The sequence below is a fragment of the Zootoca vivipara genome, chromosome 2, assembly GCF_965207765.1.
Source record: "Zootoca vivipara chromosome 2, rZooViv2.hap1.1, whole genome shotgun sequence".
NCBI lineage: Eukaryota > Metazoa > Chordata > Lepidosauria > Squamata > Lacertidae > Zootoca > Zootoca vivipara.
The window spans coordinates 29,104,722-29,121,141 of record NC_142584.1 but is presented as its reverse complement, the minus strand read 5'-3'; the positions used below and the strand labels follow the sequence as shown (position 1 = coordinate 29,121,141).

At 40.3% G+C, this 16,420-nt stretch overlaps 1 protein-coding gene across 5 annotated transcripts in view; it reads left to right on the top strand.

The window, feature by feature from the left end:
* The window catches only part of CSNK1D (casein kinase 1 delta), a 33,360-nt gene extending 17,822 nt beyond the window's left edge, over positions 1 to 15,538 (top strand). Inside the window, exons 8-10 of one of the 5 annotated variants that reach the window (XM_035104316.3) lie at positions 1,426 to 1,565; positions 9,772 to 9,839; positions 13,372 to 15,538. In XM_035104316.3, coding sequence (XP_034960207.1) covers positions 1,426 to 1,565; positions 9,772 to 9,804 — 173 coding nt within the window. In that variant the 3' untranslated portion in view covers positions 9,805 to 9,839; positions 13,372 to 15,538. Of the gene's footprint in view, positions 1 to 1,425; positions 1,566 to 1,859; positions 2,448 to 6,626; positions 6,863 to 9,771; positions 9,840 to 13,371 lie in introns of those variants that run through there. The other 4 variants (XM_035104315.3, XM_088663063.1, XM_060271897.2 and 1 more) reach the window with 4 other exon arrangements.
* The last annotated feature ends 882 nt before the right edge of the window (positions 15,539 to 16,420 follow it).

Genomic DNA, 16,420 nt, shown 5'->3' with positions numbered 1-16,420 from the left:
ACTCCCAGAAGTGCAAGCTGGATTTCGAAAGGGCAGAGGAACCAGAGACCAAATAGCAAACATGCGCTGGATTATGGAGAAAGCTAGAGAGTTCCAGAAAAACGTCTACTTCTGCTTCATTGACTATGCAAAAGCCTTTGACTGTGTCGACCACAGCAAACTATGGCAAGTTCTTGAAGAAATGGGAGTGCCTGATCACCTCATCTGTCTCCTGAGAAATCTCTATGTGGGACAAGAAGCTACAGTTAGAACTGGATATGGAACAACTGATTGGTTCAAAATTGGGAAAGGAGTACGACAAGGTTGTATATTGTCTCCCTGCTTATTTAACTTATATGCAGAATTCATCATGCGAAAGGCTGGACTAGATGAATCCCAAGCCGGAATTAAGATTGCCGGAAGAAATATCAACAACCTCAGATATGCAGATGACACAACCTTGATGGCAGAAAGTGAGGAGGAATTAAAGAACCTTTTAATGAGGGTGAAAGAGGAGAGCGCAAAATATGGTCTGAAGCTCAACATCAAAAAAACCAAGATCATGGCCACTGGTCCCATCACCTCCTGGCAAATAGAAGGGGAAGAAATGGAGGCAGTGAGAGATTTTACTTTCTTGGGCTCCTTGATCACTGCAGATGGTGACAGCAGTCACGAAATTAAAAGACGCCTGCTTCTTGGGAGAAAAGCAATGACAAACCTAGATAGCATCTTAAAAAGCAGAGACATCACCTTGCCGACAAAGGTCCGTATAGTTAAAGCTATGGTTTTCCCAGTAGTGATGTATGGAAGTGAGAGCTGGACCATAAAGAAGGCTGATCGCCGAAGAATTGATGCTTTTGAATTATGGTGCTGGAGGAGACTCTTGAGAGTCCCATGGACTGCTAGAAGATCAAACCTATCAATTCTTAAGGAAATCAGCCCTGAGTGCTCCCTGGAAGGACAGATCGTGAAGCTGAGGCTCCAATACTTTGGCCACCTCATGAGAAGAGAAGAATCCTTGGAAAAGACCCTGATGTTGGGAAAGATTGAGGGCACTAGGAGAAGGGGACGACAGAGGACAAGATGGTTGGACAGTGTTCTCGAAGCTACGAACATGAGTTTGACCAAACTACGGGAGGCAGTGCAAGACAGGAGTGCCTGGCGTGCTATGGTCCATGGGGTCACGAAGAGTCGGACACGACTAAACGACTAAACAACAACAACAACAACAACAAATTTTATAACATTAATTTCTTGACTTACAAGCCTCTCCCTAGTTAGGCATGCAAAGGGGTCTGAGTGCCATATGGGTTTAATAGTTCTGACATTATGAAGGTGCTTATAAAGTGATGCCTCTGTCGGCTTCCTTTTATTGCAATAGTTTATTTTGTCTAGTAATACATACACAAAATTAAGTTTTTCTTTTTCTTTCTTTTTTTTGGTCAGCAAACACATCTCCTCGGCCAGTGTCTGGAATGGAGAGAGAACGGAAAGTGAGTATGCGATTGCATCGTGGGGCCCCTGTCAATATCTCCTCGTCTGATTTAACAGGCCGACAAGATACCTCACGCATGTCAACCTCACAGGTACAAAACAGTTCTGATTTTTTTTAATGGGGAAAAGACTAGGAGCTCAGTAATGTCCTTTGACAAGATCAGAGTAAAAAATACTCTTTGAGTAGGATAGATCGTCTCACAATTATGTTTAGACATGCCATTCTCTTAGTTGATCTGAATTAGCTGAAGAACCGCAACTTGTGAAGTCCTTAGCTTTCTGACCTTGAGGTTTAAGTGTGAAGGAGAGTATTGTATAGGTTATTAAAATTGAGGGCTGGGTACCTCCCTTGTTTAATGCTTTTTTGGATATTTGTGTATTTGCAGGATACAGACTTTTAACAGCCATGGAAATATCAGTGACTTTTACTATTCTATGTGAATCATCAACTGACTTAAATGTCATGTTTTCTTCTAACCACTGCAGATCTCAGAAGCCTTGTGCAAATGAATCAAAGCTATTACTTGTTACATTTCATGCCGAAGAAGGATCAATAAGTGCTCTCCTTTTATCCTTAGTACAGACTCAATTTGTCCAATATTACACAGGGCAATATAAATTGTAGCCTTAGTCATCAGTCGTTTGTTCTGTAGTGTCTAGTTGCAAAGTTGCACCTGTTTGGCAATTTTGACATGGCTTGAGCTGTATTTTCAAATAAATTGCCATTTATGGAAAATAGCTACCAGCTTCTGTCTGGTATAAGTGACCATCTGTAATAATATCCGGTATAAGAGGAGTGTGCTTAAAGCTACTGTAGCACTGAAATTGTTTTGCCTGTGAAATAAGAGGTTGAAAGAGGAATGATCTGTCTTGCATTCTTTGTATTACTTTGTTGGGTGATGGTACTGTTCATGCTACTATGATTTTCTTGTAGAATTTACTAAAGCTTGAAGTAAAAAATGATTTCCAAATTAGCCCTGGGCATGCATCCTTGTTGAAAGTATGGAGCTAAACTAGACTAGTTGTTGTGAATGAGTCTGTACGTGACTGCAGTAAGCAACCTTCTTGACCATGGGGCAGCTAATTGCAAATTGTAATGTTTTGCATACAGCATGCATTACTGATTTATTTTAATAACCTGTGGCATATGTTCTGAATATTTCAGTTGAATTACAGCACAGCTCACATAACAGGCTGTAAGTGTAAATTAATGTTGTATAAAAGGAAGACTATTTTTGGAAGATAAATGCATATCCTGCATGGTTGTGCAGTGGGATAACAATTGACTCCATTTTGTTGGTCATTTTTTGTTTGTTTGCAAACAGAAGGAAAATGTTTGTCTGGTGCCTGAAGAGAGGATATTTACTAACATTAGTTGCTTGAAACATTCCAGTTTCTTACTCCATTGTAGATTCCCCCACAGTATGTGTGACACACAACCAAACAAGGCTTGGATTTCATGCAAGTCTACAATACTTTACAAAGTAGAGCTTTGTCTCATGAAAGCCACAGCAGGGGACTCTAAGCTTTCTCATTCCAAAATAGTAGCTAAAAAAAAACAGTTGTGAATTTCTGAACATTGATATTGTTCAGGTTTGATTCTAAGAGAAGGGTGTATGTGTGAGAACCAGAGAACACACTAAAATTTTGGGAAGGCCAGATCAGGAGAAGAGCCATTTGAAGGCATTAGCAAATTGATCTTTGACTTTGTGTCAGTTGAAGAAATGCTAAAGGAGCAAAAGGTTTTACAGCTGAACAGGACATAAATGTGGATGTTGCAGTTGGTGTTTAGAGCACCAAGCATCAAAAACAGTCACAAATGTTAGACAAAGGCAGCAGATGACACAGGAGCTTTTAGTAGCTTTAATAATAGAAAACTCAAACCAGTGGTGCATGTTTGTTGGAAAGATAATTGAGGGTTAAAAGTTGTTTTGTTAAAAGTATAAAGGAGGAAATGTGTTGATTATGGTTAGTTTTGATTAACTGTTGCAGTAAGAAAAAAGTGAGACTGTTTTACATCATGGCTGTAGTGAGTTCCATTGACCACATTGGGACTTGGTTTTTGAGTAAACATGCATAGAATTGTTCTTTGTTTACTTCGCAAAAGTAAATAAAATTTCTGGGTTTTTTGCTGTTGTTATATGAAAACCATCATAAACTTTTGTCTATGACCAGTACTTACTGCTAAAGGTATGTAGTTTGACTCTAGCTCAGGACCATCACAATTCCTCAAATGCTAAATAGTATCTGATACAAAGAGCAAAAGCCTTTTGGGAAGACAGTCTTTAATGTAGAATAATATGGAATTTCAAGTTTCAACTCCATAGGAGCACAAATTTTGTCACCCATCACTAGCGTTCGCAATAAAGTGATTATGGTTTATTATACTATATACTGAGGCTTCAAAATGAAAGATCCATTCCTTAAACAACACAAGTAAGATTTTCTGGAAGCCCAGAGTCTGTACCTAATAGCCATTCTTTATCATACTGATTATAAATACATTCTTAATGCCATACTTTTGCTTGATTTGAATGCTACCTCCAGTCAGGCAGATCAGATGGTAGCTTTTTGAATGAGTCTCTGAATCTCTTGTTCCTATTGTTAATATCCAACAAATGTCTACTCTAGGAAATGAATAAGAGGTCTATAAAGCATATTTCCCCATTCTTTCAATATATACTGGTCAGATTCACAGTGGATAAGATCTCCTTGATCCCTACTCTAAGCTGGGATGGAGCTGGGGAAGATGTTTCTCTCCAGGATTTAAATGAGTGTGTCTTATGGGTATATTGCAGACTTGATAATTTTGAAGAAGAAAAAATAAAACTTTTGGAGTTTTGAGACTATTTCTTTTATCTTCCATCTGTAAAGCCAAGCCCCAACAGACCTCGAAGGAAGAGGAAGAAAGTGCATATTTGCAACTCAAATGACCTGGAATAAAGCACTTCTTAGACTCTGAGGTGTAGTTGCTTGCTTTCCTTTACATCAGGGCCATTGAAAAGCAGAATGAATTGCATCTAATATCTGAAAATCTTGTTGTTTTTGATTATTGAACTTAGAAGGCAGTAAACATCCAATAAGTCTTGGCTAGATCAGTGTATCTCTTTCCTAGCTCTCTGTTTGTGATGATGGTTTGCATTGCACATTTAATTGGTCATTTTCATCTGAAATGACTACCTTATAAAAAATTGGTATGGAACTGTGAAGTTTGCCTTGGCTGTGCTAAGTGGGTAAAAAGTAGTTTGAAATATTTCTGTACCGCTCCAGCAGAGATCCTAGGACCAATTACAAAAACTGTGTCAATAGACCAACCCTCCACCCCCTGCAAATCATTCATGAGTGTGTTCTACCAGCTCATGAATTTAGTGAGTCTTTACATCTTTTTTTGTTTACTTGTTTGAAGTAAAATAATTTATTTAAAAGCTTAACAACTGGTTCAGAAACATACTTTAAACATATTCACAGTATTTCAGGATGAGACGACTGCTCATTCTGTTCTCAGGACCTCATTCCAAAAGCACCTGACAGGTTATGAGCCAAACAAGACTAAAACTTCAGTTGGTTCATCTTGTAAATATAAATATCTTGGGAACCTGGCTCATTAAAGCTTGAGAATCCCAAAAGTGAAAATCCAAGTAGATAAATTCCAAACTGATTAAGGTAAATTCCCTTCTACTAGCTGTAGCCCTCTCCAGCTGCTTTGCTGCCATTGCCCTTCCTTGTATGTACTTGACTGGACAACGGGGTGCTTCCTCTCCATATATGTAAGAAGTAGTTGTGGGTTAACAGTGGAATTCAAACCAAAGAGGATCCACTCCCAATTTCTGTAGTAGATCATGTTAACTTCTACTGACTATAAAAACTCTGGAGGATGAATAGTCTGATGGCACTGATGTTCCTTGGTATATTTTCCCTGTCTGCTACAAAATGAAGTATCTTAGTATATGAGCCCTCTCGCATGTACCTCATTCTTCCTAGCAAAGGGCGAGTATTTCATAAGAATTTGTTTGTCTGAGTAATCTGTAATGTGCAACTGGTGTTTTTTTCCCCAAAAACTGAGCAAGGTGCTTCACAAAATGGTGATCATAATGCAGTGGAGCATTACACTTCGTACTTGATGCAATTACAAATGACCCTCTTTGAAAAGTCACAAATGTATGAAATCTCTGTGACCTACATTTTCTATTCAGAGAAAAGAGAATGAAGATTAAGAGTACGGAATCCAGCACTTCCTGAACGAAAGGAGATTGGTCTATCACAATAGCTTTTAAATACTGTTTCAAAAATATCCTTCTAGCCAAACTTGAGGCTTTTGAGTTTGGAAATGAGAATGTACGAAGTGTAGTGCAGTTGTTTCTTCAATGAAATTGGCTGCAGTTTTGAAATTTGCCACTTTCCTGGGGTGAGTGAGAGTTGCCCCTGCTAAGTAGCAAATGGTACCAGCCCACACTTCCTTTGCCACTGTAACACTGGTGTGTTTCTATCAGCAGAAAACTGGCTATGATTCTGGCTCTCTGCCAGTAATTTTACAACAGTTGTCTGCCCATGCATCCTTCCTGGTTACTGGCTTGAACTGCTTTCCCCATGCTATACTATAGTGGTGTGCATGGTAGCCTGTGGGGGCGGGGAGTTCAGCATTGTGGTGTAGAGGTTTAGCAGCAACAAAAAATACAGGTTGGCTAGTCCCTTAACAGAACTACAGTATACAAATGTGTGACGTCCCTTTCTGCCTACCTCTGTGTGCTGACACACTGAAAGACTCAAGGTCTTGCTGTCTTCTTTCCTTTGAAGATTTCCACTTTAGTACTAATTTATTTGGCTAAATGTCTTTGCTACCGCTTTTAGAGAGTTTCCCTTGGTCATGAAGACCCTGCTTTCCTAACAAATCACAATTCTTGCAGTAGGTATAATATAGCCTACTTACTATGCTTATGTTGCCATGAGATCAGTCAGATACATATATTTTTTGTAATTTTTCATAGTTACAATCCAAGCACAATAGCCTCTTCCACAGCTCCAAAGCATCTCAAACTTGATTAAATTATGTTAATTCTTATCTGGCACCCCAGTAATATTTCGTCTGTCAGCATTAAATCCCAGTAATGATACCTTATGGTCAACATTAACTATTTCCTTGGTGACCACTCTAGCAGGTACACCAGGGGATGGGTTGTGTGTGGAGCCTGCGGGGAGCTGAGACTTTGAAGTTGCTGCAGAGAAAGAAAGGCAGAAGGAAGAGCAAATAAGACAAAAGGCAGAAGATGGTGAAGAAAGAAGAGTTAATAAAGATCAGAGAAGTGATTTAAGAGGGACAATTTTTTTCTCAAATGTTTGAATTCTACTGTACAGTATTAAATAAAAATGCTAAACTTATAGGTCCTTTACATTGACCAGATTCATGCTTTGGCCTCTGCCAAAAATTCCTTCCAATTGGTGTGGTTGTGGGCCAAGTGACACGATTCCATACTTAGTGGCACTGGCCATGTAAGAGATCAAATGGAGAGCCACTAAAGACTAATGTTGTGGTTCATGCTGGGTTGCTAAAGTTAGAGAGTCATAAAGTAGGGTGGTCAAAAGCCTTCCCTAGAGGATGAATAGAAGGAAAGCCAGGCTGCAATGCAGAACTGCAATCAATTTTACCACCTTCAAAATCATAGTGGTTGGGAGGAGAATACTGGAAATGGAGCAGGGTTTCTTGGAACAAAAAATACACAAGGTATGTCTAAATCTGCAAATGGTTGGCATTCTGTCAGACATTTGGCAAGAAAACTCCACCTCAGTCATATGCATACCTCCAGACTACTGGTGGGGGCACTGATGACCAAATGTTCCTCAGTACACATACCTCTCAAATCTTTCCACATGGAAAACTAGATGTTTGGTGGAAGGGTTCTAGCCTTTTCACTGACCTACTTCTACATATGAAGTGAATCTATTGTATGAAGGAGTATTTAGTTAATGTAAACCCCCATTCATGATCTGAAGAGGTACAACCCCCCCACAAGTTTATCACTTCAACCAAAAAAATGGACTACAGAGGCTTTGCCTTTTGAGAAAATACAAAAAAAAGGACTGCTCCCTCTGGATCACTCAAGAGAATAGTCTTGACACATACTTGGATTCATAGGGGGTGGGCCGTATTCCCTTTTGTTGTTGTTGAATAACTGGCCACATTCCCTTCTGGAGGTGGGCAACATGATGGCAGTGGACAAGGCCAAAGCCAAAAGTGAACAGGCCACCCACTTTTCTCCCGCATTAGCAGGCTGACTGGAGAAGGACAGATCACTGTTGCCAAAGGTTTGAACTGATAGCTTTAGATGGCTTCCTCTCCTCCATGGCTCTCCATTTCAGCTTCTCTTCTCCTTGCCCCTTCTCGACAATTTTCCCTCTTTGGCTAGTGGTCTGAACAAATTGCTTACCAAGGGCTTCTCTACCCTCTCCATTGCTTCATCTCTTTTGGCTTCTCAACCACCAGTCTGTCTTTTCTCCCCTCCTGCATGAAATTAGATTCTCACTCGTGGCCTAAAGGCTGTTTTAATGAATTATTCTTCTCACTCTTGGCCTAAAGGCTGTTTTAATGAATTGCTGGCCAGAGGTTTTGTGTGTAGTGAAGCTGCAGGGACACTCCCCATCATACTCGTGATATGATTCTGTATTTGTGCATGAAACTGTATGCACACCACCATAGATTGAAAAGTAGCTGTAATTATGCATGCCATAGCATATCATAGCACATGTGGTGGTAGTGCACGTGGCCTATTCCTTGTTCCTAAGGGAATTTCAGCTGACCTGTGAATTGATCCATATCCTCAGTATTGCTTTATCTTAATCAATGAAGTTTATTTGCTCATTATGTATTTGTAGTGCTGCTATATAAGTAGTGCTGTTTGGATGTCTTCCCTTAGCCATTCCTTTTACTTCACATTCTTCTGTAAAAGTGGGCCTTTATTTAAATGAAGTAACATTTGATTCATCAGGTGTGTTCTAATCTTTCTCTCATCGTTTCAAACACAAGTTTTCCCAAACATGTTCAGAGGTTCTGTTCTTTTGGGAATTCTGGTTGTCCTTTTCCATTACCATGGGAAAGATGCAGGGGCTTGCATTGGTTAGAAAACAAAATTGGTCACGTTCTTGATTATCATGTACACAGATTTCCTTTTTGCTACCTGAATGGCATAGTGCCTTTTACAAACTCATTTTTGAAGAATGTGATGGTTTCAAGCTTGGCTATCTTCTGAAGGATGGGAAGTGCTGATGTGCCTTCTGTGAATAAACAGTTGACCCTCTCACTTCTAGATGGCTTAGACTGCAACAAAAACCTTTGCTGCAATTTTGCTGAATTTAGCTTTACATACTTGGGGGATGGGTAGAGGGCATTTAAAGCTTGAACTGAATGCTTCTTCTGATGTTGCAGTGATTGCCCCCAAAGTAAGAGGGCCTTTCTCTCTCCCACCCCCCTTTTTGTACTTAGATAAGCTCCACCTCCAGCTGCTAAGTGTTGGTGTGTGTATAGGTGTGAACATTGTGTTAACTGCTCCGTGCATAAAGGAAAAGGGGCATTGAGAACCACTGGGGGGAATAGACTCTTGAATCAGGAAGCTGTGATCCCTACTAACTCTACTTGACCAGATTGAATGAAAAACTTGGCATTTATTAGCTTGTTTCCCTGGGAATATGAGATTCTTTTGAATTGCCAATGGTACACACACAGATGTGAATCTGTGAGATTAGTAAGCCTGCAAGATCTAAGTTGTGTGCTGTCATGGAGAGAGTGTAAAAGGCCAGCTGCTTTAACTCTCAAAGTTGTGCCCATATGCTTGTTTGTGGATCACAGCCAGAAGGCTTCAGATTGAGCTGGTACACACTTTAGTGCTAATGAGATGAGGGTTCTCTTCCTTTGCAAAGAGTTTTGAAATACTGTGCAGAGTAGTCGTTGTGACACAGGAAAATGTTTTTTGAATCAGTGGCCAGTGCTGGCAATAAACAGTTAACATGATGGTGATGCTTTTGAGCTGAGAGTTACTGGAACAAAAAGCACCTCCAAAAACTGTTGGTTGCCACCTGCTGCTGAAGCAGCCTTTCTTTAAACCACTAGTTGTTGAAAACACATTCCTTAAAGTCAGGAAGTTGTCAGCTTTGTAGTGGCTTTCAAATAGCTGAAGAATCAGTGTCTGCGAGGCCTCTGAATCAAGAACCATTCCAAATTCAGAGCAGCTCCAGTTAGAATCATAGTTGGGAATTATATATTGGGCAGTGGAATTGTTACAAATGGCTGTCTTTTCCCCCCCACCTCAGAATAGCATTCCTTTCGAACACCATGGCAAGTAGTTGCTCGTCTCCTTCTCGTTGGAAAGCAGCACTGGGTGAGTCCATTCTCACGAGACACCAGCTTGGCGGGTGGGTTTGGATTCACTCCTGCGGGGACATCAAATTGGGTGGCTTTTCATGTCTTTCAGCACTTTATTTCCTTCTACCTTGCAGATAACCTTAGTAGTAGGTGTGCTTCAAAATAATTAAAACTATTTCTCCCCCCCCCCCTGAAAAATTGTAGTACTTCACTAGAATTGCTCCATAACTGTCGATAGACCAGATGGTATATTTGCAGGGTAACCTACAGTGTGGTACTGGAATACTTAAGGTCCTTCATGTGGGATTTTTTTCTCACTTGGAAATCATATCCCAGTAAAGGACAGAGTACATGCCTTGTTTAGCCTTCTGTTTTGCTGCTAATTCACTAGCCTGGTGTATATGTCTGTAAACCAAGCAGTGACTTACCAGGACTACTCAAATATGCAGGCTTCTGCTTCTAAGCTAAGTTTTAGCTTAGTGCATCATCTAAACCTGGGCTTGTGCTTAAGCCCTCTCCTTACTAACCATGAACTTTGGCCAAGAAAAACCCGTACAACTCAAGGTTAGCGAAGAAGAACTTGTCCACCGGCCTGGGCTTGGGTGACATGCTCAGCCAAACTTTGGCTTAGCATTTTATTAATTTATTTTCATTTATTAAATTCGTTAGTCATTTTATCTTGTCCAGGGCAGCCCAAAGTGACGTACAACCAAACAGACAATTAAAAAAAAATCTGATGTAGGAGTACACAAGATTTGGGAGATGAGGAGCTGCTATCTACTTTCTGGGAGTCCTCAAATTTGCATAGTCTCCATAAGCTTACTGTCTTTGGCTTGCCGTGATGTATGAACCAGGCCATTGAATCTTAACCAATTTGGAATTGTACCAGGTATAGGAGAAATGCCACATCTGAAGGGGGCCTTAGTTCTGCTAATCACAAGATTGTTACGTTTGCTAGTAAAAGTTAAAATTGATTGGCATGTGAGTCTTTTTTTAAATAGCTGAGAGTCTGCAATAAGTATTGTTGCAGAACTAGAACTTTAAATAACATGCCTTCCAACACTTTCAGCAAGTCCATTTCCCTGAGGAGGATATAAATGAAAGGTTTCTTATTACTCACAGACTCCTTGTATCTTAGCAGGAATCAGATCAAACATTTTCACAGCTATAAACCTTAAAATAACTAAAAAGTGGATAGAGCAATAAAACTCAATCACCCACAAGTATCCAGTACTGTGAAAAGTTAGGCTAATGTTGTCTTTTAATTGCCTAATTTAAGTATGATTAAGGGACCTAGGTGGCGCTGTGGGTTAAACCACAGAGTCTAGGGCTTGCTGATCAGAAGGTCGGTGGTTCGAATCCCTACAATGGAGTGAGCTCCCGTTGCTCGGTCCCAACTCCTGCCCACCTAGCAGTTTGAAAGCACATCAAAGTGCAAGTAGATAAATAGGGAAGGTAAACGGTGGGAAGGTAAACGGTGTTTCCGTGCGCTGCTCTGGTTCTCCAGATGCAGCTTTGTCATGCTGGCCACATGACCCAGAAGCTGTCTGAGGACAAACGCCGGCTCCCTCGGCCTATAGAGCGAGATGAGCGCCGCAACCCCAGAGTCGGACACGACTGGACCTGATGGTCAGGGGCACCTTTACCTTTTAAGTATGATTAGAACAGAGCATTAATGCAGCCTTTTACTCTCGTCCCTTTCCCACAAGCAGCCAAAGATTAAAAAAACATTTTCAAACTGACAATGAAGCTTGCAACTGTGCCTCTAGACTCTACAGGAGACTTCTAAATGATTGCATGGATAGAAAATGAATGGATGCCTGTGATAGCAGCAGTTCTAAAGCTTATCCATTGATTGATCTTTTTGTCTTGATGATAGAAGGAGCTTCAGCAGAGTAAAATGAAGTGTGTGTGTTTGTGTGCAGACAATCTGTAGCTTGTTGCCAACCTGTAGAAGCTGTTCCTTTTGCTTTTTGGTCAGACTGAATTCTTGTTGCTTAGATCCTATTATTGGGCTCTCTCCCTCTCCCCACCATTGTTATAACTCCATATTACACTAATCTCTCACTACCTTATTTCTCTTCTCCCTGCTGCTTTTGTGTTCATTTGATTCCATAGCCCTTTACTTTGTTAATTACATTAGCAAACTGATTATCCACATGGGTCAGATCATCTGGATAATCCAGCTGTTTATAATTTTGACTGAGCGAGAGGATTCTCTTCTGAACCACCTTGAATGAAGAGTTCACACTGGGCCCTCCTAACGGGATGCTTCCTTCTGCTTGTCTTGAGAGTGTGTTAAAACAAAGGCAGGACCACAATAGAGATGTAATGTGCCTGTATTTTGTACTCTATGGGAATTTTTCAGCTAGCTTATCCCACCTCACATTTTGGTGGTGGTGGTGGCGGCGGTGGTGGTGGTGGCTGCGGCAGGGAATTGAAATGTGTCAGACGGCAAAGATCAACATTTTAGCAACTAAAGTGGGTAAAAATTGCCTCTGAGAGAAGAACTGTAGAATCCAGTCCACTATCAAGGTCTTTGTCTGTAATGATTAACCTCTTGTTGCATGTCAAAACATCACCGCTGCTGCAGTTTGACTTAATAACAGGTCCCTATGAACTGTGCATCAAAAGAATAGTCCCAATTCTTCCAAGGGTCAAAACCATGTAAACAGGCTATTTGCTGTCAGTCCAAACATTACACAGAGCTAAGTAGCTTAATTTTGGCTGCTGTAATATTGAATTTAGGAATGCTTCCAGAAGGCTTGAACGAAGTATGGATGGATCCTTTGAAACTGTTCTCACCATCAGATTTGTGCAAGCTTCAGTTTTCATTTTGAACTGAAAAGCCGGAGGACTTTCAGAGAATTTGTAGGTAATTCAGTGGCTGATCAAAGTGTTGGGGCAATTATTTAGAAATTGGTCCTTCATTCAGGTATGCTGAATCCTCCACAAACTGAGACTGCCAATGACTTCTAGATCCTAGAATTCACTTAATCCTCATCACTTTCAGCATTCTGGTTGTGATTGACAGTCTACACTGCCAGGTTTGGCGCAAATTTCTGATTGCAGAGTTCACAGGGGCCTTGCTTAATACTGGCATATGCTATGGAAAGGATATCGTAGAACATATTCAATACAGTGTTGCTGCTAAAAAGATTTATATAACACTTGCATTTATCACCCTATCTCTTGATTTGGGTTTCATTACTGATTCAAGAACTTACCCAAGTCATCCGGTCTTTTTTGCCAGCATGTGCTTCTTTCCTTGTTCTTCATACTATTTCTCCTTGTTCATGAGGTGCCTTTGTTGCCTTAGCCTTTACGCAAAAGGAAAATGCCATTCACTTCATGGGTGCCACCTGTTGGGTGTAACAGCGATTCTATCAGGACGTAGATTTGTGCACACTCATTTCATCCTTCTGAAGTGAATGCATCTGCTCAGTTGTATTTATGAGGAGTGGCCAAGAAGACACTAATGGATCAGTTTTTATGCCGTTTCAGTAGGTGTGGGCTGATATTGACACCCTGTTCCTTGGCTTCAATAGATTCCTGCTCTGGCGACGACCAGTATTCTCCAGTCTGCTGTGCATCGGTGAAATGTTGCCATTGAGGGGCAGATAATGCATGGCTGATCTCCTATGTTACCAATGGCTTTTACTAGCAAAACTACCCCAAACTAGAGCAGAAGAAATAATACAACTGGATCTCTCCTTGCTACTTAAAGATACTCGCAGGAACATGGACAGAATCCAGCAGTTGCCACTACAAGGGGCTTTGGCCAGAAACCTGATAACCTTATGTGAACTCTCTAGCAACACAGCTGGAAAAGGAAGAGACGGTTTACAGCATTAACCGCCTGTTATTTAATAGCCATTTCAGTTCTCCCTCCACAGGCGGCAGCCTTTCCCCCCTTTTTATTGTTCTACTGTAACTATAAATCTTTTACTTGGTTTAAGAAAGTTTTGTATTCATTTTGCTAAGATTCTTGGCTTAACTCTCTGTAAAAAAAAATAAAAAATCAATCTCAGTTTTGTCTGATTTGGAACCTATGTAGAAATGTGAAGAATCCTGAAGTTTAAAACAAAATAAAAATAAGACTTGAAACTTCTTGTAAACTTAAGTCAGGCAGGGAATGTGTAAATGAATTAGAACAGTCTGCTTTTATTTTACACTGTTTACTTTTGTATGGTCCCATTTTACAGAGGAGTATTCTCAATATTTTTTTTAATACATTTTTTTTTATCTTTGCTTTTGGCTGCCTTGTTCTTCCAGGGTTGTTTTCTTTTCTTTCTTTCTTTTAAAGTTCAGTCACCATGCAGCATAAACATGGTTTTTTTTTCAATGTTTATTCGTCTCTACTACTGTCCAAGAAAGAGCAGAAGATAATTTTAAAGAGAAGTAGCCAAACCCAGTAGAGGTGATAAGATCACTTCATAGACTCTGAAGAACAAAAGTCAAAGCTCTAAAATAACCTGTTCAGGAAGGTTTTATTAAGTGAATGTAAAATGTATTCATAGAGCAGGGTTCCATGTGAGTGACAGGATCCACGATTTCTGCTTGGTTTTTGGTACAGATGCCAATAAAATCTGAATGCTGTCACTGCGGTGTGAGCAGCGTTGTAGTAGGTGTGCTTCTCTTGAGTACGCGGAGAACGACAAGTGCTTAGAGCTTGCTGCATTATGCCAAGGCTCCGAGCTATAAACAAAATGTTCCTGGTGCGAGATGCCAAGAGAACATTCAAGCTTGTTGAATTCTTTAACATTAAAGTGTGCAAGTCTGGAACAACTGGCCTTCAGCTGATGATATACACAAGTAATGGCCAAAACATTTACCTTAGCAAATGAGTGTGCCAGCTATAAATATGGAAGAACCTTTGTTTTCATGAGCAATATATTTATCCCACTGTAATCTGGGAAAGTAGAAGGCATGTGAGTCATACCAAATACCACTCAAAGTACCATCAGTCCCACCTTGGGAATGAAGATGCAATACATAGATATGTTGTGTTACTACTTTTTAATCAACAAATGTGAGATTCATGCTTCCTTGGAAACTTGGTGGCTAATAGAACTCCATGGTTTTCTTTTTCTCTTCATTTGCAAAAAAAAATTATTGTTTCAAAGCTTTGCCAGTTCCTTTTTAGTTTTGTGGATATGAACAATCTTGTCGCTTTCCTTTAGCTATGTTAGAACATTAACGAAGTGCTTATTTGTATTTTAAAAGTCTTGATTTGATGCAACCCACAATTGGGGAAGTGCAATGGGAATGTTTTTAAATGTTGGTCCATGGAGAATTTTGCATAACTGTATCACTTGGTTACTGTGGATGTTGGTTCTTTGGGCATGTGCACTTCCATTTTGTACAGTTCTACACTTCTGTGTGCTTTCTTTGTAAATACTTGTGGTCAAATGATGTAATGTTAGAGACTTATAAAGGCAGCCTCTTCTTCTCTATATATATATATCTGGAACCTTCAATTGCTGTACTATACTTAAAAAGTTGACTGATGCAAATTTCTAGACTTGTACTTGGTTGTGGGCATTCCGCACCCTTCCATTATAGTTAAATCCCACCATCACCTACTGAAAATATACTTAGAATGTCTCTCTAAACCTGTGTACTGGTATCAAGTTATCTCGGAACACCTCATTTGTATTACCACTGTATTTGTGTACTTTAATAATTGTGTAAATAAATTCATAAGGACTTCTATCTATTTTGCCTTTATTTGCACATCTAATGGGTTATCTGCTTATAGAACAGCATATTTCTTCAAAGCCAACTGCCAGAAATTTTAAGGCAGGGGTGGGGAACCTGCAGCCCTCCAGATGTTGCTGGACTACAACTCCCATCTTCTCAGTCTTATCAGCCATGCTGTCTGGACCTGATGGAAGTTGGATACCATCAACATTTGTAAGGGTTATAGGTTCCCCACCTGGGTTTTAAGGCAAGGCATCTGCTTTGACTTCTGAGCTTTCTTGTGGAGTTAATTTTTGTTTTGTTAGCTTTTATAGTTTAGCAGGAGTGCCTGGCGTGCTATGGTCCATGGGGTCATGAAGAGTCGGACACGACTAAACAACAACAACAACAAATAGTTTAGCAAGGCTTTCCCCCTTTCCCCTCCTCTTGTGTGCTCTTGGAATAGTATTGGTTTCTAGAAGAGGTAGTTGTAAAGACAGCAGTGTTGATTCTGCTGGGATGAATGTGAAATTGACCTGGGGTGTGGCCACTGAAATTTGTGGGAGGTGATATGAAAATCTGGGAGTGTGATTGGGAGGAAATGGAAAGTTGGAAGTGGAAAAAGCAGGGTGGATTTATCACCAAAGGGTGAGATACACCACAAGTCAGTGGTTCCAAATTAGCTAAGTACTGTGGATCCCTCCTTTTGAAATTTTTGATACCTGTATGGTAGTTTTTCTTATGTGGATGGTGCCACAGACCCCTAGGTGGGTTATGTGGACCCCTGGGGTCCTCAGACCACCAGTTGGGAACCACTGCTACAGGCAAAAGTGGAAAGGAAGATGTCAGAACTCGCTATTGAGCACAGAACAATAGATCTGGGTCTATCTCACTGTACCATGCATTTCTTAGCAT